Raw genomic sequence first — 23969 nt, 5'->3', positions numbered from 1 at the left:
AGGAAAACAAAACAAAAAAGGAAATAAACAAATTTTAAGTTCACTTACCAAAAAAAACCTTAAATCTAATATGATTTATAAGTGTAAAGCAATATCTCATAATCTTATAATAAAATATTACTCTAGAGGTTAAAGCTTAGTTATTATAATTAACTGTAGGTTTTTAGCTTTCTTATACATGACTGAGAAACAAAATACTCAAAAACTTCAACTTAAATGTCCTGTATGATGTAGGTCCAAGTAGTAGAATGTAATCTTTCTAATACTGGTATATTTTCTTATAAATATCGGCAGACTTGGCAATAATTCAACCTAGGAGCCAATACAATCTAAGTTCTATCCCAGCTTTGCCATTTAAAACAAATGTAGTATCTGCTTGGCCTGCCTTAGCACAGGCTCCATGTGTGAGGCACACAAGGCACCATATAAATACAGAGCGAAGCATTCTCTGGATATAGCTTCCCCACTCCCCATTTTTTTGGGCTCTAGCAGTCACAAAAGTGTTTAAAAATATAGTAATTATACAATAGGATTTAACTGTTCTGCACATAAATTTTTCATTTAAAATGCTGTATACAAACTGTAAGTATGATATAAAAAAACTAAGTTATTAAAACGTGTTGATTCAGAGAAAAGACAACCCTCTAAAACGGGAGAAAAAATTTGCAAATCATTACTATGATACAGGCTTATATCCATAAGATATAAAGAACTTTTACAGCTCAACAACATTCTTCCAAAGAAGACATACATGTGCCGATGAGCATGTAAAAATATGCTTGACATTAGTCATTAGGGAAAAACAAATCAAAATCAGGCAATACCAATTCACATACAGTAAGATGGCTAAAAAAACAAACCAAACCAAATCAAAACAAAAAAACCCAGAAAATAAATACTGACAAGGATGTGGATAAATCAGAACCCTCACACATTGCTAGTGGGAATATAAAATAGTGCAGCCACTTTGGAAAGTTTGGCAGTAACTTAAATGCTAAACACACAGTTGGCATATGACCCAACAACCCCACTCCTACAATTATCCAAGAGAACAGGTAATAAATGTCCACATAAAAACTTGCACATGAGTGTTCATGGAAGCATTATTCATAATAGACAAAAACAATCCAAATGTACATCAACTGATAAATGGATAAACAAAATGTGGTATACACACACATACTCTCTCTCTCCATGGAATATTATTCAGCAATAAAAAGGAATGAAGTACCAATACATGGATGAACACTGAATTCCTTATGCTAAGTTAAAAGTCATAAAGACCTCAGAGTGAAGGAATTCATTTATAATGCAATGTCCAGAATAGGTAAATTTATATGGAGACAAAGTAGATAAGTAATTGGCAGGGATTGGGGAGTGAACGTTAATGGGCAGAGGGTTTCTTTTTGGCATGATAAAGATGTTCTAAAATTAGTGGTGGCAGTTATACAACTCTGTGAAGATGCTATAAATTATTGTACATTTTAGAGGAGTCAATTTCATGGTACTTGAATGCATATTGCAATGAAACTATTATACAATAAAAAATGTGTTGGATCAGAAGCTAAAGGAAAAACTTTAAAACTTACTTGATGGAAAAATGTTTTATCAACTACATTTTCAATCTGTTTTGCTTTCTTATTTCTTCCTGGTTGTATTCTTATTTCACCACCATTCGTTTTATTCTCTAGGAGTAGATGGTGCTGATGCTGAAAGGTCACAGGATCTCTTCCAGGAGGAGGATGACAGAACAGAAGTCTGCCCTACGAAGACCACATGAGTAACAGTTCACACAAGTGCCATCTGTATTAGCCCAGGACCAATAAAAAGTTCTCACAGAAGTTATCTCCAACCAGGCACACTCTGGCAGAGCTGCCTTCTGGATCAAGCCAGCTGCACTGAGTTTTGGTCAACTGCATCTGAAGAGTTCTAGGTAAGATGTGAAGATGGTCCTTAAAGTGCTCTAGAAGTCTAGCTCTTTCCAGAACCCCCAGGTGAGAATGAAATCTTTCTTCTCTGAGCTCCTTTTTACCTTGTTTACATTTCTACAAAAGTATTCTTCAGTATGCCTATATACGATTATACTTATGAATATTTTCCAAAATGAAAACCAGGACACTATTCGATGGTATGACCGTAAAATGGCTGGTTGCAGTTGTTCCTGGGTGCAAGTTTTCTACTTTCCACCATAAACACCCAAAAAATGTTTTTTTTAAAGATATCATTGATATACAATCTTACAAAGGTTTCACATGAGCAACACTGTGGTTTCAACATTCACCCATGTTATCAATTCCTCCCAACACACCCCGCTGCAATCACTGCCCATTAGCGTAGTAAGATGCTAGAGTCACTACTTGTCTTCTCCGTGCTGTACTATCTTCCCTGTGACCTACCTATATTATGTGTGCTAATAATAATGCCCCTTAATCCCCTTCTCCCTCCCTCCCTCCCCACCCACCCTCTACCACCCCTCCCCTTTGGTAACCACTAGTTCCTTCTTGGAGTCTGTGAGTCTGCTGCTGCTTTGTTCCTTCAGTTTTGCTTTGTTGTTATACTCCACAAATGAGTGAAATCATTTGGTACTTGTCTTTCTCTGCCTGGCTTATTTCAGAGCATAATACCCTCTAGCTCCATCCATGTTGTAAATGGTAGGATTTAAAACTGGATGGTTGTAAGTGTCTTCCCATAGTCCAGTTTTGTAAGTGAATAAATAATAACTTATCCACCCACACAAATATTTTATTAACTACTTTCTTTCTGAATTGAAGGCAAGAGAATATGGCTGCCCACTTTCATTTCTATACTCTCAGAGCTCCACTGATGTGGTATGAAGAGGAGGAAATGCAGCCAAATCCCCACAACCAGTGATCACTAGGGCCCTGTAATGCTTACCTGTATAAAGAATTAAGCTTAATGCATATAAATTATTGGGGCTAAATATGTACCAGAAACTGAGCTTAGGGGTGTGTGTGTGTGTGTGTGTGTGTGTGCGTGCGTGCGTGCGTGTGTGTGTGTGTGTGTGTCTCCACAAACACCAGAAACTGAGCTTTGTGTGTGTGTGTGTGTGTCTCCACAAACATTGTTCTCATTTATTGTGTGTATGTGTGTGTGTGTGTGTGTCTCCACAAACACATTGTTCTCATTTATTGTGTGTGTGTGTGTGTGTGTGTGTGTGTCTCCACAAACACATTGTTCTCATTTATTTTCCCTAATAATCCTAAAACAGGTACTATTAATTCTGGTTTTACTGATGAGGAAAACCCACACTTAGCATGTCCTGATTTGCAACATGACAATAGTTAAGGCATGCAATTTTAATGAGATAATACATATAAGCCATTTAGAACTATTCTTAGCAGGTCAAGCTTTGAATACATGTTATCTATGATTATTATTGTTGCTAGATAATATATGGAGAAAGAAAGGCATATAAACACCAATACTACAAGGAAGACTGTGATACAGCTGCAATAGAAACAAGCAAAAGGCTGTAGGAGATAGAAATACCAGAGGCACAAATTTACCATTTTTACTGGTAAGAGATATTCAGAGATCTTCATCTCTCTCTCATATTATGCTGTCAGTCAGTTCAATGATTTATTTATATGATGCTAGCTTCCTTAGACCAAGACTATATAACTCCAGTTATAAGACAATCTCAACAGAAAATATCCCCTTTACAACTGAACAGGTTGCCATTACCTAAGAACACACTGTGGAGACAGAGGCCTGCTTACTGAAGAGCAAGAAGAAGCAAGGTGCACTTACACTGACATAATCTTTCAGGATATAGCGTGCAGACCGAGGTTGGTCTGGCTGACCATGTGCCGTCATGAATCCTCGCATATCTGTGAAGAGAAATGAATTTTGCAAAACCTAAGCTAGAAGACAAAACATCACAACAAAGTCAAATGAGGTAATGGAAATTTAGTCCTTACTGCTACCACATTAACTATTCAACTTTAGTCTTGGTTTTTCAATTATCATTGTGGAAGGTATTTTGGTTAGCATTATTAAAAATACTTGATAATCCAGGAGACTAGACCATATTGTTATATCTAATATCCTAGCACCAAGTGGTGACGGACATGTTCAATTTCTCTCTACTCCAGTGATTTCTTCCACTCTTGATTTTAAATATTCATAGAATCAACTTGTAGAATGCTATGTTGTCAATATTACTAGCAAAGCCAAAAGCAACAGAGCAAGTTTTCTTATGTAATGATGTACCTAGACTTTTTCCAGTTTCCCACATATGCAACAAAGATCCCTCTAATACTACTCAATTAGAGGCAGAAAGGGGGCCCAGTACTTAAGAACATGGGCTTTGACAAACTAGCTGGGTTCAGAACTCAGATTCCTCACATAATAGTTTTTGTGTTGGCTCTTTTAGTCTAGAAGAAAATAGAAGCCTAGGTCACACCATATACAAAAATCCATTCAGGTAGATTAAAAATCTAAAGGTATTAAAAAACAAGATACTACAGGAAAAATGTTATCCTATTGGGATAGGAAATACTTTCACAAGTACCAAATCCAAGCAAGGAAAAAAGGAAATATAGATGGGTAACAAATGTGGAAAGATGCTCAATTCCACTAGTATTCAAAGAAACACAAATTAAAATGGTAGTATTTACCATGTCTTTTAAAATGAACTGTCAGGGACTAATCTGTATAGACCCGCAGATGGTGATCTTACATACTTTACATGTGTAAGTCATCCATTTTTTACAAACTGGCTTTTCCCTTACTCTGATTTTATCGGATAGAATTAGATGAAAAATCTTAAGACTCTTAATATTTTTATCTGAAAGTCAAATCAAATAGGAAGTTTGGTAGAGCTCTACCTCTCCCCATCTTTCAGGCTACTGTACTGGAGAGAGGTCTGGATTAGGAAATCTGGGTTCTCACTCTGCTGCTATGCCACTAACCCAAGGTCAGGTGGGCAAGTCATTTCATGCTGATTTCAGAATATATGTCTTAAAAAAAGAGAGATGAAAGCTAGGGTGATCTTTAGGATCTCTTCTAGTTTTAGGTTTTTGTGCCTATACCAGTCTTACCATTAAGTGTTGAGTATTTATCCTCCGTAGTGTCTCTCAAATGAGATATATTCAAGGCCTGACTTAAGCACTATTCAGATCAAATCCTTTCTTACCAGTAAATACTCAAATAACCCAAACTCCTTCCCACCTGGTGGCAATTCCTGTAAAGGCAAGCCACACATGCATGGAAATGTTTCTAACATTGCTATTTCTTTAGGTAGACATGGGTTCCTCCTGGACCACCTAAAAGTTTGTATTTAAGCTGACTAAAAATCAAAGTCAATTGGAGAAATGGTAGGTAAAGGTAACTCCCATGTGGAACTGGGGTGGTAAAACATGGTGGTGGTACAGTTGTGGGCTTAAATAAGGCTTACAAGGGACTGACGGAGGGGAAGGAGGATGTTTTTTGTCTGTCCTAACCAAGCTCCTCTTTGTCCCAATCTCTGAGGGCCCTGTGTTCTGATGCTCCTCTCACAACTCTCCTACCCCATTCTGATAAGCCTTTTTGGAAAAATACAAAAAATAATCAAGTGAAGAGTATTAAAATAAACAATAAACACTCAAAAAAAGTATTTTCCATTGGAAACTAGTTAAGATGCATATGGGGTTTCATTACCATTTATTTTACTGCAATTTTCTTATGTGTTACTAGCCTAAATACCCCATGGTTTCTGTAATCATGAAGATATGAAAGGAAGTTCGAAAGATTAAATGAAAAGTCCATTTACTGCAGAGAATCATTTCACAAGGCAGTCAAACTGGGTTTAGAAACAAAATACTCAAGAAATTCTCCAAGTATTTGCTTCTTTTCCCAACATCCCCTTTCTCCCATTTGGGAGGAAACTCCAGAAAGAGCCAACAGAGCCTTAAATCAGAACCCGTGTCTGCAGCTGGGTACCATCAAAGCAGTAAATGTCCTAAGGGCTCTTTCTCTAGAAGCTTGTGATAGCTGTGGACAGGCCCTGGAATCCCTATGAAAGAAAGGAGACCAGGAGAGCATGGGAAGACATGTATCTCCCTAGAGATAGAGTTCTACATGAAAAGGCAGACCTGGAGAAGAGGCAAGGGATACAAAGCATCTCCCTCTCTAACTTTAAAAAGAATTTAATGCATTGAAGTAAAAATACCACTCAGGTAGCAGTCAGCTCTCCCTCCTTTACTGCTAGACCCTGAAATATCACCAAATCAACTACCTGGAGGCCAGTCTGTAGGTGAGGCCAACAAAGAGAACAGAAGCATCAACCCTGAAAGATGGTATGACCAATGGTAGGGAGAAATTCTGAATTTATATTTTTGCAGAGGAATACTTATCTTATTAACTATATTATTTTTTCATGTTTTAAAATAAATCACAACTCACATCCATAAGCTGTCAACAGTTCTTCTGATGTTGGAGGTCGATGGGGATCTTCATCTTCTCTAGGCTTTATGATACTAATGCCATAGGTAGCTTCTAAAACATGTCTCGGAATATTCTGGCAAACATAAGCTTGTCAAGGAATCTATTTCTTGAACTGACCCCCTCCTTCCCATGGCACCTGGCACATGCTTTTAAGAACAGAGTTCTTCAGTAGCTGTATGACCAAAACCTCACATCTCCAAAAGAGAAGTATAGTTATTTGTTAAAGGACTGTTTCTTTTAAACAAAGCCTATGCACCCATGATCACTTCCAAGTGATCCTTTCACAATAATTATCTCTGAAATAGATCTTAATTTGATCTTACTTAGGTAAAAAGTAAACTAAAAATTTGAGATGATCCTAATTCAGAGATAAGGGACAAAGAGTCTGTTTCTAATCCTTACAACTATGCAAGGAGAGATTGTTTTTTTCCTTCCTTGTCTAATTACTCAGATTTTTCTTAAGTCATTTACAACATTCCGTCTTAGACCACAGAACATTCATGTGCTATAGGTAGATTCAGTGCATTCTTTTAAACAACTATATATACAGTATTCTATTTTAACAGCATACTATGTTCTATTTATCCTGGTAGGTGAACTCTTACTCATTATTTCCTATTTAGAGAGAAAACAAGTTGGGGTAAACAAAAAGCTGTGGCCTTAAGTATAGTCATTAAGGATCCTGTCAAGAACTGTACTGGAACCGAAATTTTGTCCACTTATAAACAAAAATATCAGTGTACCACTTTCATGGAGTTGCCTGTTTTCTGCCAGCATCCACGGAACAGTAACAGACCAGCTTGTTAGCTTGCAAATAGGGTAAAATCTTAGACAATGCAGTTCTTAACAGATCTGTCTTCATCATGCCAGAAACTATGTTAGACGTTTTATGTAAGTTAACTTATGCTGCAGAGGCAACAGAGCTCCTAATGTGCTCCTACTGAGATCTCAGGCAAATTATTTAACTTCTCTGTGCCTCAGTTTCCTCAAGTTTGAGGAAATGACAACAGTAACAGCAGTACACATCTCAAGGGTAAGGTGCTTGTTTTAAGAATTAAACAAGATATTATTTGGTAAATACTTTGTAAAGCACATAGTACACATGCAGCTGTAATGATTGAATTCTCACAATCAACTGTGAAGTAGCTATTATTACCCACATTTTATAGAAAAGGAAAATTTCTGCAAGGTTAGGCAAGCTTAGCAAGGTCGCCCAAATGGCAGCATCAGGATTCAAACCAGTTGGCAACTCCAAGCTGAGATCCAAAGCCTGGGCTCCTGCACTGTCACCAGGCCACATGCACGGCTGTCAGGATATAAGGCTCTAATGCTGAAGTTCTGATGCTGTCTCACTGCACAAACTTAGGGAGATCACTGATAAGCATTTTAGATTTTCCATTCTTAAGATATCAGACATGAATTCATCAAATGCAAGGCAATATCCAAAACCTGAAACCTTAATATATACATAACAACCAGTCTCAGCAAAGTAGAAAGGATATTAGTGACACAGGTGGGACATGATCTCTCATCTGGTCAATTGGGAGGATTCCATTGCAGGTCATCTCTGCCTTAGTAGAGACAAAGGACGGCATCACCAGGCCTGGGCAGTCACATAAGCAGAGGCCAGGTTCCACATAGAGAGTCTGAAAGACAAGGAAGAGGCTGTGCTGAGCAGAGGAGGGGAAACAGCAGCACATGAGTGGCAAAGAATTTAGGAAAATAGCCACAGGGGGGAACTGGTTGAGAAGGAAATAAGAGACTGATGCTGTAGAAATACCTGAAAATGCTTGGTGTGACCCGGTGTGGCAGACACAGATACCTTCTTGTTGCCCATGATGGTGTTGATTGTTGAACTCTTACCAACATTCGGGTAGCCCACCTAGAAGAGACTCAGAAGTTACTGTTACCAGTACATCTTTCAAAGATCCAAAGATACTGCATAAATAGTGGCACCACTAGCCTAAGTGTCTGCTTGCTTAGAAACAGATGCTGTTTGCTGACAGACCTTTCCCCCCCATAGTGTGAGTGTATTTATTCACATGTCTCCAGTGATAAACAGTCAAGCTAAGAACAGCTTTTTAATGGAGTAACAGTGGATGTTACAGTAAACCTTATCCCTCTGTTTCCGGTTCCCTCCACACTGCCCCATCTACAGGTGTTTCAGTGATTCCATTGTATCTTCTACACTGTGGATGAAGGTGAACATCAGACAGATACTTTAATCATCACAACATGTAAGTATTTTAAAATTATAGTAACTTATTAGCAAGTTTCTATCTTGCTAGCTAAAAACTGTAAATGGGTTAACAAGCTACTAAAACTCTTAAATTACTCTTGGATTCAGGGTGAGACAACATCCAGTCTTTCCCATCTGATTCTCCTCCAACACCATCAATACATCTGAAATTTCATGTTGTGTCAGATCAAACAGGATTATATACAGGATTCAAGGAGGGTCTCACATAAAATGACAAGCAAACTTTTACTCAAATCATGCCACACTCGATCCAGCTTTTTCTTAGGCTTTCCTTCACGTCACCAAATCCAATTCCCTCTCTTAACACTGTTCCAAGAATCCTCCATCAATGTGCCTGCAAGATTATAAATACCTATCTCCTTGAATATAAAATCCCAAACCTCCCATTTCTATAGTCTTCACACTTGGGCCCCTCAGTCACTTGCCATTCCACAAATACACTTTCCATTCCTGGAGCTTTGCTTTAACATTTACCTTTTGTTTATTTGGAATGTTCTTCCATTTTCCCTTGCCAATACCTCACATAAATGTAAGGTGCAACTTCTTGCATTAAGATTTCAGATAACTGTTCATTAATTTCAATATTCTCCTAATGTGTTTGTATCTGATTACATGATGCATTATTGTTTGTTTAAATATTATTTGTTTGGGGTGTGGCTTTTGTTGCTGTCATCTCCTTCCCCATAGATCAGACTCCCTCACTACATACTTCCATAGGGTATTGAATTTTCTCCTCTTCAACATTCATCAGTCTTGGAATTACAAGCTCTAAATGGTAGGGATTATGTCTGTTTGTCCACTGATACATTGCTAGGGCCCAGAAGGATGCCTGGTATGTGGTAGGTGATCAATACATGTAAAATGAGTAAATTAACCTATTCTCAGGATTTCTTCAGTACGAAATGCAGAAATAGGCTGCTTAGCAGTCCCATAAATGTGAGAAATAAACTTGTAGGCAAGTTTGGTTTTCTGTTGGAAAATGACTTTTTTGGCAAAAGTTTAAAGAAATGAAGGCTTAAAGCTGAGAGAGATTAATAACTTTCATGAGGTTCAGAGAAAGTAAGTTAGTTCCACTGTAGAACTGGGGATTACACTTAGGTCTGATTCCAGAGACAACTCTTTAAACTAGCAGACTAGATAAAATGTCTATCTACTAGTCATTTTAAGGTTTGTTTTTTTTGGATGTTGGGAGGGGAGGATGGTGGTGGCTCAAAATGATAGGAATAGCAATACTTGGCATATAACTTAAGAGCCTGAAGACTTTAAACCTGCCATGATCTACTTTCCATCACTGTTTCATTGTCCTGGATGCAGATCTTTAGAATAAATATCCTAACATCTTATAATCCCTTAGGTAAGATGGAGCACATGGAGTCACGCTGTCTTCCTCCAGGGTCTGGCCACTTGTCATAGCTGCTTTTGGAATTAGGGTATATGTAGCTAAAGATGTGATCTCCTTTCCCTTTTGTAGTGGTTATGTATGTGTTGTATTTTGCCTGGCCCCAAGATGTTGGGATTCTCCCTAGTATACTTCTGGAACATTTGCAGTATAAACTGGCAAGATCACAGGATGCCAAACACTTAGAGGAGAAGGTAAAAACATTGGCCTGGAAGTCTGAAGACAACCTTTAAAGCTCTCTTCTTCTAGTATCTCTTGGTAAGCCACATGACAGATAGACTGAACTGGAAGGAAACTGGTAAGATAATATGAACAGGGATGTACCCAATATAAGCCTTGAGGAAGTTCACTCTATTGAGCTGGTGTTTACCCATCACTCTGCCTACTGTCATTATGCCAGTGGGAAACAGAGGGCAATGATGTTCTTTATGATGCCAGACACCTGACTAGTCCCTGGGGTTCCAGTGTAGCTACCAATGGATGGGAAATAAAGATACTCATGTTAATAATCTTTGGACATATTTCACCTTACCAATCCAACAGTAAGTTGCCCATCTTTCACCTTCTTCCCAGTGTGTAGCTGCTTAAAGATCTCCAATAATTCTTGCTTTGACACCAGGTGGCTAAAATTGTGTGTCTGCCTCTTCTGCAGGGTGTTCCTACCCTGGGTCTCAGAACCCACAGTCCTGGTTTCCTTCCGGTCCCAGCCACAGGCCCCTTCATCAGGGTTGCTATCCTCTTCTGAACATGTCTGCCAATCTTCCTCCTCCTCCTCCTGACAGTCCTCATACTCACTGTCGTTCTCATCGCTAGTAGCAACTTCACTAAGGAAGAGAGAATCCCTGCCTAGGAGAGGTGCAGTCTCATTGTGTGGGATTTCAGCCTTGGTGCAACTGGAGTTTTCAAACTCAGTTTTGTTGGCTTCTCCAGCATCTCCATTTACTTTTTCCTGATGAAATAAAAAACACAAAAGTTCCTAAGTGTGTAACAACTGAGCTTTTCACTCTAGCGACAATACTCAGAGTTGGTTATCTAAGACGAACAGAGGACAAGAAAAGTTATAAAGGAGACCAGAACAGGTGAACTCAGGGAGGAAACAAGATAAGCTTTTCAGTGTAAGGACCCAACCAAAACATCAACATGGTGCCCTCCTGGGAGGGGAGGGTGGTGGACCTTCACTTTAAACATTGCCGTATTATCTGAACTTTGTACAAATAACATGTATCACTTTTATAATAGGTATCTTTAGAGAAAGCAAGAGCTTAGAAAAGCCCATGTCAAGCTGAATTCTTTGGCAGAACATTATTTTGCAATGGGTTGTAGAATAAAACAAAGTATTTCTCATTAAAAATAAAACATTTAACATTTTCTTCTCTGTACAAAACGAGAAGGGTATAATTTTTTTTAAAGAATCACTGATATACAATCTTATGAAGGTTTCACATGAGCAACATTGTGGTTACTACATTCACCCACATTATCAAGTTCCCCACCAACACCATTGCAGTCACTGTCCATCAGTGTAGTAAGATGCTATAGAGTTAATACTTGTCTTCTCTGTGCTATACTGCCAAGAAGAGTATAATTTGTAATTTGAGTTTCCTCTTATATTTCATTTTTAAAGACAGTAGTTAGCATGTTTAAAGAAACTGCTTTTCTTTTATAATTGCCTTTAATGAATCAAAACACCATGGGAGCTGGGCTCCCAGTGTATGAAAGGCAGGAGCAATAAAATGTAACCTGGTATGTGGAGATTACTCACCAATTAAAGATTTTCTTTAGGAAAGAGGAAGATAAAAATCATTTACTGTTCATGGGCACGGTAATTTTTTTGGATTCCTACTGGTAGCAAAGCAGAAATAAGGCAATTCAGAGTATAACTAATTCCTATCAACAAGGATGAACTGGATTTAGAAATGATGCAAACCTTGTATCATTTCCAAACAATCTTGTGTTAGAATGAGTAACTGTCACAGAACAGGACACAATGAATTCAGTTAAACAGGTACCCTATACTTTAGGAAAGTAGGGATATAAACAATGTCAGGGGAAATGGGTATGAATCATGATCATGTCTGACAACTCAAAAAGAAATGGCTTACAACAAAACCACAGAATAAGAAGCAATTTCAATGATAAATAAGCACTGAATGTAAAGACGACAGTGTGTCTTCATTGTGAACTCTTCTGAATCATTTCAAAATATGAAGAATACAGAAAACAATGTGAACTGAACATGGTATGTATTAGGAAAATGAAGGCTAGAAGCAGTTTAGGTTCAGAAAAATTGATAAACAAAAGGACTTTGTATTAGTTATATAAAAGAAAACAAAGGGAAAAGGCAATCCCTTGGGGAACACAGTGCAATTAACAGATGATGAAGAGAAAACTAAGGTACTTAACTTGAAAAATGTGATATTTTTAAAAATAAGGGGTCAAGTAACTACAGAGGATGAAGCCAACTTTATATAGGCAAGAAAACAGTGTTCATCATATATCTGTAAGCTTGTGTTTGATACTCAAGTGAAAGATGTGATTACAGATATGACTCACTAAGGTAGCTGGGATTTTGTCTTGGGAAATTATAACAGTAGAGACTTCAGAAGACTTGGGAGGAATAAACAGGGCCTAACTTTTAAAAAGGAAGGAAGTCTATCTTCCATAAACCACACACTGTTAACCCACTCTGATATAGGAACAATCCCACAAGTTAGCTGGTGATTCCTAAAAGGAAGCCAGTCATCCACAAGAGGCACAACAAGGCTTGCCTGAGAACAGATCATGCAAACAAATTCTATTCCTCTTTGGAATGTATTTCTTGGTTAACAGTTTCGGGAAAAGTACAGACATTGAAACTAATCCTTTTTCCATTTTTGATAGGGTTACTGGGTTGGTGCATTAGATTGAGTGACAGTGTTATTATTTATTCAAAAACTTCAGCTAGACATAGGCTTCCAAGAAAGATCTGAAATAACAGGAATAATGGTTAAGAGAACAAACTATTATGCCAGGCTACATAAGGATAATAAACATACTTATTGTTGAGAAGAATAAATGAATGAAAAATACAAAGGGTTTAGAATAGTGAGTGGTCCCTGGCAGAGAATAAGCTTCTTATGTGTTAGTTTTTATTAACAATATTAATAACAGAATAATGATTACTGCTATATCTTTGAAAATATACCTGTATTCATCAGATTAAAATGCTTGTAAAGGTATGCTTAGTTAAGTATGCAAAAGGTTGTGGAGCTCTATCCTTGGTGCTAAGGTGTTCAACAATGTTATCAATGACTGGAAAGAACATATAGAAGAGTAAACACACAAAATTTGCAGATTCAAAGCTAGGAGAGAAAAGCAGATTGCACATCCACAATGAACTCTACCTTGGCCCAAAATCACTATCCTAGGTTGAGGTAAAAACATAGGAAAAAACTTACTCAGAGATCAAAAAACATTTTGAGCAAAAAATATTTTGCTCAGAGATGGCATCTGTGATGAACAGGAGAGCAGAAAATGTATGGTCTGCAGAAGAGAACTAAGGGGACAAAGGAAGAGTCCTTAGATCAAAGGTTATGGAGGCTGACTTAGCTTCACTGAACTGAAGAACTTTCTAAATATAGAGATAAAAAGAATGCACTACCTGGTCTCTGTCAAAGTAGTCACAGAGAGATTACATGACTGTTTGCCACAGAGGTACAGGAATTCCTTCACAGAGTCAGAGCTCACTAACTCTTGAGCTCAAGGGGAGGGTACTGTATTCATAGCACCTAGCTCAACACACTAAATAGTCAATAGATGACTGAAAAATAGAGATCAAAGTGTGGGGAAAATGGAACTTTCTGACCAGGATTCCTGCCTGGACTTAATAGCACTCACTGTGTATATAACAAGAGCATGCTTGCACATTCATGGTATGTTTACCACCAAGAGAGCTGCTAGTCAGTCACGGGAGTACCTGCCCAGGGGAGAGGTAGAGAGGAAACACGCATTCTCTCCTCTGCCTGTGTTCCTGCTATGTAATTGGTGAGGCATTCTCCAGTCACCAGGGACCTGCCCAGAGAGCTGCTCCCAGAGCATAGGAGCAAGGCTCCCAGAGCGTAGGACTAAGGAGCTGGGCCGCAGGGAGAGCAGTGAGAGAGCCCTGGAGTCCCAGTGCTCCTGGAGAATTAGGCCCAAGTGTGGGACCGGGGAGCGTGGTACACCATGGGGAGAGCAGGGAGTGAGGAGAAGCTGAGACCTACTGCCTGGAGGATTAAGCTCATGCTGGGGAGCAGACCCTGTAGCTGGCCTGGGGAACGCATTTGAGCCAGCCATGTGTACCAAGCTGCCTGTGACTGCTGTGAGAATAAATGTGGTAACTCCTTTACCCCCAACTTCTTGCCCTTGCCTTTTTTTGGTCTCACTGAATTTATCCAGAACTTGCCCCAGGTGAGCAACCCCCTTCCTCCGGAGCTACAAATGGAATGGAGGGCAGAAAAAGATATTACTAAGTCTCTAATTGGCTCAAAGATTTATTACTAATTTCTTTTTATAGTCAGTTACTCAGAGTCTAATCAAGTCCTGAGAAGTTTCTGTGTACATCCCTTCAGTTGTACCAGGTTTCTCTTAAAAGCAATTATAAGGTTATTATGAAACTTCCTCTACAACTTCCTGCCTAAATTTAAGTTAAAAGTTAGTTATTATCAGTGTGCAACACAAAGGTCTGGGGATGGGAAACTACTAAACCAGAGAAAGTAACCTTATGATTCATCTGTCTGTACACTATCCTATTATCACAGTACTTTGGAAACAAACACCCTGAATTCCCACAAATCTCCGATAAGAAAAACAAACAAAGCACACTAATCAGGAACTGAAAGCCTCCCTGAAACCCAATCTGAAAAAGTCCCCCAGATTACCTTAGACCCTCCAATCAGCTGAATGGCTTCAGACAAAGCTGACCAGAAAATAACCTTCACATTTTCTTTGTCGAAGTATGTGGCCCAGGCACTCCGCTGCTCAGCAGTCAACAAGTCTGCCTTATTTATCAGAATAACGTTCTCCTTATTGTCATCTATTTCCTTCACATAACATTCCTAGGCAAGACAGAGATATTTAGAAAGGCCTCTTCAAGCAAGCAAAAATTAAGCTAATTATACTGAAGACCCCCAGCTATGATTGAAAGTTTTTACTGTCCCCCATTTTAAATATTTCCTAATTTAAAGATATTTAATCATGGTACATTCTACTGACACTTTTAGCAAGCTTTGAAGAGCTAGGCCACATATACTTAGAAATACTCTTAACAGAAGAAACTGGAAAGGGTAACAAGAAATGCTTTCCTGCCCTGTTCAAGTAAGACATTCTTTTTCTTTAAATAATGATGTTCCTCTCTTTAATAATGCTGAATTGTTTCTTTTAAAGAAAGTTAAAGAACGGCATAACTAGTCGATTTGTCAGCCAGCAAGGGACTATACTTCAGCCAAATGATAGCCGATAACAATCTCATCTTTTAATGTAAAAAACATTTTTGAAGTCTAAAAGAACAAGACTCAGTAACTGAAATTAATTCCCAAACAGAGCTATTCTTAGAACATACACCAGAGGTATAAAGGTGACTTCCTAAAAGTTCATCATTAAAGTCTTTGTTATTCCCCAGTGGATTTAGAAATAATCTGTAGTGTTACTACTATAGTCCTCAAACAGAAATAGGAATACTTCATTTGTGTACAGTGTGTTATTAATTCAAAGCCTCTATTACATATTTCATATAACCCTCACACCTTAATTATTATTGCCTGTGGTGTTTTATGAACTTCGTTCACTTGTAACATACCATAGGAGGTAATAACTAAGGTATGAGAAGAGAGCACTTAATGGCATGGATAAGAAGTAAAGGGACCAGGACTATGCTAAAATAAGTAAAATGCCATTTTGCTCGACATTTCTTAAAAAATTAGAAAACTGACAAATGTCTATTAGCAAGGTGGCTTCTGAACTAAAAGTGAGAAAGTTCATGTAACTGTTTGTGCCTCTGCAGATGATAGCTGCTATCCTCCCACTGCTGCTCCAAGGACTTGAGGTTTCAATCTGGTCACACTTTACTTACCAGATCCTCACATCTAAACAGAAGTGGGTTTCGAGCATCTACTATCTGGACCACAATATCACTGAAACACAAATGTAAGGTACACTGATCAGTGTAAAGTGAGAGGAACCACTGACCATATGGTAACAGTAGAAGACACTTCCCATATATTAAGCACTTGACATATTTAACTTTAAGGTACAATTATCCCCAGTTTATAATGAGGGAACTGAAGCTTAGAACAGTTAAGTAAGTTGTCCAAGGTCACCAGCTACTAAGTGATAGAGCCAGAACAGGAACTCAGGCAGTCTGGACCGGAGTCCATGCTTATAATTATAACATTCTCCTGCTGCTACATGGCCTAGAGAACTCTGATGATGTTTCATTGCTAAAACTTCAACTGTATCTTCTAGTAAACTCTCCTGGTGACATAAAAGAGTATTCCAAACATATAGATCCAAGGTGAGGTCTACTGTGTATTCTGTACCTAATCTATGCTTGTGTTAAGGCCTCAAAAAAAATAGTAAATCACTTGATGACAGCTGCCACTATCAAAGCCTGTATCTCTTGCCAGCTGGCAAGAGAAAGCAAACATTTAATAATAATTACCCACGAGTTCTAAGAATGTGTTTACATGGCAAAAATACGAACCAGCCAAATACCAACATATTTACCATATTGGAGCAGGAATGGTAAAACCACCTTCTTCCACATATAAGAAGAGGTTAAGAGTAAGAAAACTTTCTGCAGCTGACAGTGGGCCGGCCCCTCAAATCCCTCACAAATTTAGTAGGGCCTACAGCAGCTTAGCATTGCGAGTGTAACTATTTCACTTCTTTGGGAGGGTCCTCTCTCCTTCAGTGTCTATGATTAGGAAAGATGCTTTACGGGCCAGCTGTGACCGCCACTGCAAGGAAATGAGTGGCAGATGTGCTACCACCTTACAGCAGTCTCCCCCAATCCAGACTGGTTAGCGTTTTCTGAGATGACTCTTGGGCAACTAAACTGAACACCAAGGATATATTAAATCAAGCTTACCAATGACAAAGTGCATTTTCTTTCAGAATAAATTTCCAGCAAAATTGTGTGATTGAAAGAAACTTACAGACTAATTTATGGATTGTTTTTAAGTTCTCTAAGTTGGTCCTAGTATTTCTTCTTTAAGGTAGTATCTACCACCTTCAAGTTGTGAGGATTTAACAGTAAATTCAAGAATGATGGCAAAAAATGTACAACATACCCAATAAACTAAAATTATAAGGTCCACAAATATTATGTCTACCTACCAAACATGTAGAAAGAATAATCAGTTTAGAAACACTAGTAATAGGTAAAAAAAGAAGACTGATTTTTAAATTTTAAGACAGCTTGCTTTGTGTGCTGAATTAGAATGCAAAGTGCCAACTACATACAAGAGGGTTTATGCAATGCAATGGAAGTGCCTTATCTTACTGGAATGAGGGCTCTGCCCTCAGTGTCTCAGCAGTTTACTGAATTTCAACAACATGACATATTACATATCAAATCTTTTCTGATAACTACTCTTGAAATCAAAGAGGCAGATGGCTTAGCTAGCCTGTTACCAAACAGGTGACATCTGCTGTACAGAGCACATCAATAAATATTTCCCGTTAAAAGATGTAGCAGCAGTCACTTCATTAATAATATTTCTATATAAATCAGAACCACTTCCATGTGCCAGAAATTATATTCCTTGAGTGAGAAACATGTTCTCTCTTTTAAAAAGAGAAAGGTCACATAATAAAACAAAACATAGCATGTAATACTACAATCCAACTGAAGCTAAGTTTCAACAAGTACAGGTTATCTTGGAGATATATTGTTGCTTAGTTAGGACTTTATAAAAAGCATGGAAAAGGTCTTCATGTTAAAACATGACGAGTCAACACTCATGGTTACCTCTGTTTCCTTTCAAAACTTACAAAAATGAAACTAAAGTCTGAGACTCATTAGGACAAAGAGAAAGACAGAAAAGCAGCAACTAAGAACTGTCACACCAATTAAGAAGCCAGCCTGTTATGTCCCAGAGCTCAGAAAGCTCAGTTAGAAGGATGAGCTCTAAGCTCTCAGGACAAGGGGGATGTATGGGACTGACACCAGTCTTAGTCCCTACTCTTAGGTCTGATCCCGTTCCATTCTGTCAGGCAACTACATCTCCATCCCCTACACCAATGGCTAAAGGCTCAGGTTTATTACAGAGACGCTGAACCCGAGAGGTTCCAGCACTGGAACCTCAAGCACAGGTGGGAAAGAGGTACTGGACTAAAAAAAGGGATTAAACACATGTTTACATACCAAACAGAGAACAGGCCAAGCCATTCCGCCTCACACCACTACCTTCAGCCCCACTCCACTACCTTCAGCCCCACTCTTGGCAGATCACTCTTCTTTAAGAAATTGACAGGTCTGAGGGAAAATACCTAAGGATGCTAACATCTGGGGGGATTTAAACAAAATAAAGTTGATCTCTGCTCAGTTACCATAAAGCAAAGTTCCCCAGACAGCAAACTCCACCCAAACCAGGAGTCCTGTCAATCAGCTTTGTAACTTTGTTTCTATATAAGAACAAAATAAACATCACTTGACATCTGAGCAAGGGTTCTAAAAGTCAGAAACCAGAATAAATAGAAAAAAAGAAACAGACAGGTAAGTTAGACAATATAGGAAGTAGGAGATAATCTAAAATTAAACACCCCCCCCAAAACTACAGTTAAGTGTACAGATGGGAACAGTCCCCCAAGGCAGAGGTTTCAATATTTTAGAGCTTGTTACCACTTCTCTTCGGAAATAAGAAAACAGGCATTTTCAGCAAAACACCCTCCACTGCTAATGGGGCATTGAGGGAGAGATCAACTCTGCTCAGGAGAATCATACCAGATCTTCCCAAGCCCAATTCAAGCCTAACTGAGTCAAAGGGGCCTGCACAGAGCCTGAGAATCAGCAGCAAACTTCTACTTTTTTCAGGCTGAGAGATTTACCTTGCTACTTTGACCTTTTCACATCCTAGCCCAATAGCCTCTCTCTGCCACTGAGGGAGCAGGATGGGAGACGCATGTGTGTGTAACTTTTTAAAGAATTGAGATATAATTCACGGAACATATAAATTCACCTTTTAAAAGTATGCAATCAATAGTTCTTAGTATATTTACAAAGGTGTACAACCATTATCATCTAATCCTAGAAAACTTTTATCATCCAAAAAAGAAGTGTAAGTGACTTTTACAAGTTTAATCCAAAGTCATAATGCTAACTGTGCTAATATTCTCTGAGAATCCCAGTTGAAGCATCCTGTTTCCTAATGTTCTTATTGGTTATATTTTATGGATTTCAAAACAAAACCAAAAAAACTCAAACTCAAAACCAAACGAAATACCAACCTGAAGGTTCCTTGTTAAAAAGCATCATTTCAAATACAAGGTTCATTTATGAAATCTTTGAAAGTAATTCAGAAATTTTTTGAGGAAAACAAAATCCTTTTAACTAAAACAAAGAGGTGAGGCTGAAGATAGTAGATTCATTAACCTTTAACAATCAGGACAAGGAAAAGACTGAAGTCTCCCATTCTTAATTTATCAAAATGATTTTCTTCTTAGAGAATTAAAGCCCAATTAAAACAATACCTCTTGATTTCCCCCAATCCTTATCAACTGCTCCTTGCTCTGCTATAACCTGGCCCACTGCCTTGCTACCTGCAACACAGTAGGACCCATATTGCTTTATATTTACTAGATATTGAGACATGAGTGCCAGGATTGCATTTCATTAGTCTGCATGCCCAGGGTGCCTGACACTTTGCTTGGCCTCCTCCTGTAATATATTTGCTCTTTGCAGACAGACACCCACCCCTTTCCATACCCGTATTTTCCACATTACCACTAGGAATTCAATATACATTTGCTGAAATAACTATAGGTTCTTCAGGACTTATGTTACAGAAAATGTTCATCATTCTTACATGCTTGTCAATGTGTTCATTTAATAAAAAATCTTTATTTTAAAAGGAAATAATAACATCACACTTTCAGTTTTTATAATAATTCTCAATAGCCCTTTCCATAGCTTCATCACCGAGTACCTCCCTCTCCTGCCCTATACCTTGGCCTACAGCAGATATTAATATTCAAATCTAACACCACCACTATAATGTCTTCATTATACAAAAAGAAAATGAATGGTAATTACCTTCTCTCAATCACTCTCCAGAGCTGGCGCCAAAAGTCCAAATTTCTTTCAAATGGAGTCAATATCAATTTTTGTTCCTCTTCTAGTCTGGCTTTAGAAAGAAAAGGTTATACCTTTACCAGATTATAATAAGGTTTCAAGGGGCATAAACTCAAATTCATTCTGTTAAAAAATAAGCACACAAAGATACCTCAAGACAAATGCCGGGCATAGAAGCCACAGGGCATAAATCTGCAAAGAAGTAAAAAGCTAACCTTTTCAAACAATATGGCTTCTCTCTCACTTACCAACTTTACATCTCCCTGTAAGGCCCCGGAAGATGACTGGTTAGCCAGAGACGGGTAAGATTCCTCAAGGGAGGAACAACGTAAGACAGGCACAGTCGCAGGGGGGCCATCAGGTGAGAAACTGGGGATCAACAGTGGTGAAGCTTAGAACCTCACCCCCCCTGTTTTGAGAGAAATCTTCTGCATCCGTGGATGTTTTAATGCCCTTGTCTAGCTTGGATTAACACATAGTCTACAGGCACACACCTGATCATCTACAATTGCTCTCTTACAACACTAAACTATGTTTTCTACCTTTATCTTGCATCTACCTACCACTTCAGCATTTTATTAAAAATAAAAATAATAATAATAATAAAGGGAGAAATGTGGGATCCACATATAAATCAAGTATAAAAATCAAACGAATATTCATATTTGACCTGATTGTTTATAGTTCATAATGCGTGATCAAAACCGAATGTTTCTGTGATGACTGCCCTTGTACTGTTCACCATGTAAGAACTTATTCACTATGTAAGAATTTGTTCACCATGTAAGAACTTGTTCGTTATGCTTCAGAAGATTGGAGACTGATGAGAATTAGGCTTGAGATGGATTAATGATTGTGCATTGAGCATTGACTCCCCTATACAGAATTTTATTGTTGTTAACAACCATTTGATCAATAAATATGAGAGATGCCCTCTCAAAAAAAAAAAAAAAGCACACAAATATTAACCATCAAATTATGTTTATACTTTCTGCTCAGTCAATATGAAAATCAAATTCAAATTTTATACTTATCTATGTAAGCTGCAGAAGTTTATCTACCACACAAAATAACATTTTGCCCACATATCTCTTTCTGGAATAAAGTTCAAGAGAGCAGTAATCAGCTCCAAGGTGACTAACAGCTAGAGAAGGTATGGAAAGGAAAGAAGGCCAGGAAAAGAGCAGAATAACCAATCCACCCTCTTTGTGCAAAGATGTATGTGAACCAAGTAACACTGTCTGTGCACAGAATATGCACGTATAGGAAATCTACCATTTCCTTTTTAAAAGAGTCAAGTCTTCAAATGCAAACAGCAACACAAGTACACCAAAATGCATGACTCAGAATTCCAAGGCAAACCTTCAAACACTCACCGGACAAGCTGTCGTCTCCATTCTAGAAAGTTATCTTTCTCTGACTGTTTGAGTTCTTCTGGGCTAGTTTTTTGGTCCCACTTTGGTCTGAAACAATCATGAAGGAAAAAAAACGCTCCATGAATTAAAAAAAAATAAAATAGGAGATTTGGATTTAATAATGGCAGCTGAGAAAAAGAAGCATGATAAAAGGGAACACCAAATTAAAATTTTTATGCTCAGTGGCTTTGTTAGGCCTTGAAATGTCCTAAATTCTTTTTCAACTCACCTCCTTGGTATACTCAAGAACTGTTTATTTTCTTCATGGAGTTTCTTAACTCTCTGGCTCTCCTCAAAAGACAGTAGGCCAGTTCTAGTCTCAGGAAGAACAAACCTGATATTAAGTTTTTCTGTTTATAGAAAAGAAAAGTACTGTTACTTAAGTGGCACTACAGATATTGAACACTGGTCATTACTTGGAAAACTTAAAATATGAACACCTAAAACAGAATTTAAGTTTTTCTTGAGTTAGATGCTGCTAGCCTTGGCTAAATTATAATTTTCAAATTAAGTTTTCTACCAAAAAAAAAAATGAAAGAAAGAAAAATCTTTATAAAATTTTCCAAAAGTCAACCATTTTTTCAAGTACTCATTTTATATAAGTCTGTATGCTGAATGCATTTCATAGAAACAAAGTGGGAAACAATTGTAAAGATTCCATGCAATCAGTCTCCTCATTCTTCATATGGAGAATAACTGTAAGCCAATGGGAGTGCATGGGAAAGAAAAGATACAGCAAAGAGATTCACTCTAGTTGGGACTGATGAACTACTTACTACACTGCTATAATTTCTATATGAGATAAGCATCTGAAAAGCCAGCCACCTATCTGAACTGTTTTCACTACCAACACTTCTGAATACAATGTATGGCTCCTCCCACACCAACAAACAGTTCTCTAACTATCCACACACCAACTGGATGTCCTACAAATTATTTCTACTTAAAAAACATGGACCATCAACCCACCCCAAAATGCACAAATGTGCACACATACATGTGCAATTTTGCATGCAATTCCAGGGTTCACACATAGCTGTAACTTGAGGTCCAGGTTAAGAATCTCTGTCCCATGTTTATCACAGCACTATTTACAATAGCCAAGATATGGAAGCAACCTAAGTGTCCATCAATAGATGAACAGATGAAGAAGCTGTGGTACATATACACAATATTTTTTTATTAAGGTATCATTGATATACAATCTTTTGAAAGTTTCACATAGGCAACACTGTGGTTACAACTTTCACCCATATTATCAGATCTCCCCCACACCCCATTGCAGTCACTATCCATCAACATAGTAAGATGGTATAGAGTCACTACTTGTCTTCTCCAGGCTATACTGCCTTCCCCGTGTTCCCCCATACATTATGTGTACTAATAATCATAATGCTCCTTAATCCCCTTCTCCCTCCCTCCCCACCCACCCTCTCCAACCCCTCCCCTTTGGTAACTGCTAGTCCCTTCTTGGAGTCTGTGAGTCTGTTGCTGTTTCATTCCTTCAGTTTTGCTTTGTTGTTATACTCCACCAATGAGAGAAATTTCATACTTGTCTTTCTCCACCTGGCTTATTTCACTGAGCATAATACCCTACAGATCCATCCATGTTGTTGTAAATGTTAGCAGACCACAGAGAACTGAGACAAAATTCTATCACCTCTACATTATTAAGAGAAAGGAAGAGAAGAGATTTTAATTAGGAATTTTAATGGATTTTTTAAAGGTTTGTGGAGATTTCATTATATAGGCATGCTTGATTAAGTCACTGGCCATTAGTGATTAACTTAATCCCTCTCCTCTCCCCAGAGACAGTGCTGAAAAGTTGAAACTTTCTCGGCCTAGGCCTGTCTGGGGAACATTCCCATTCTAAAACTATCTGTGGGACACCCCCAACCACCAATGACCTCATTAGCATCTAAAAAGACACTCTTATCACTCCAGAGATTCCAAAGGTCTTAGAAATTTCTATGTCAGGAACTCAGGAAGAAGAACAAGTATTTCATATTGTATCACAGTATCATGCTACCATTATAAATTTATAGGCTCAATGTCAGCTAAGACCCTAGGATTTCTCACAAAGGGAAGAAAATCCTCTCTGGATTTATTACTCCCATTCTCTAAATTGTAACTACCCTT

General features: G+C 38.1%; 1 protein-coding gene and 1 long non-coding RNA gene across 8 annotated transcripts in view; one reads left to right on the top strand and one right to left on the bottom strand.

The window, feature by feature from the left end:
• Nucleotides 1-23969, top strand: part of LOC140848434 (uncharacterized) — a 110374-nt gene that overhangs the window by 32228 nt on the left and 54177 nt on the right. For 3 of the 5 annotated variants that reach the window (XR_012129278.1, XR_012129274.1, XR_012129275.1), the window contains exons 2-4: nt 1692-1994; nt 3695-3919; nt 8606-8684. This is a non-coding gene — a long non-coding RNA (uncharacterized lncRNA). Of the gene's footprint in view, nt 1-1691; nt 1995-3407; nt 3539-3694; nt 3920-8605; nt 8685-10061; nt 10240-23969 lie in introns of those variants that run through there. The other 2 variants (XR_012129277.1, XR_012129276.1) reach the window with 2 other exon arrangements.
• The window catches only part of LSG1 (large 60S subunit nuclear export GTPase 1), a 43147-nt gene that overhangs the window by 15021 nt on the left and 4157 nt on the right, over nt 1-23969 (bottom strand). For all 3 annotated transcript variants that reach the window (XR_012129273.1, XM_073231872.1, XM_073231873.1), the window contains exons 3-13: nt 22060-22180; nt 21792-21878; nt 20377-20463; nt 16195-16255; nt 15005-15181; nt 10639-11055; nt 8228-8329; nt 7950-8093; nt 6406-6529; nt 3772-3851; nt 1590-1763 (exon numbers count right to left, since the gene is read on the bottom strand). Coding sequence is in view for 2 of the 3 variants with exons in the window: in XM_073231872.1 (XP_073087973.1) it covers nt 1590-1763; nt 3772-3851; nt 6406-6529; nt 7950-8093; nt 8228-8329; nt 10639-11055; nt 15005-15181; nt 16195-16255; nt 20377-20463; nt 21792-21878; nt 22060-22180 (1574 nt within the window). In the remaining variant the exon portion in view is untranslated. The remainder of the gene's footprint in view (nt 1-1589; nt 1764-3771; nt 3852-6405; nt 6530-7949; nt 8094-8227; nt 8330-10638; nt 11056-15004; nt 15182-16194; nt 16256-20376; nt 20464-21791; nt 21879-22059; nt 22181-23969) is intronic.

This window comes from Manis javanica, chromosome 3, assembly GCF_040802235.1.
Source record: "Manis javanica isolate MJ-LG chromosome 3, MJ_LKY, whole genome shotgun sequence".
NCBI classification, from domain to species: Eukaryota; Metazoa; Chordata; class Mammalia; order Pholidota; family Manidae; genus Manis; species Manis javanica.
This window is presented reverse-complemented; position numbering and strand designations above follow the sequence as displayed.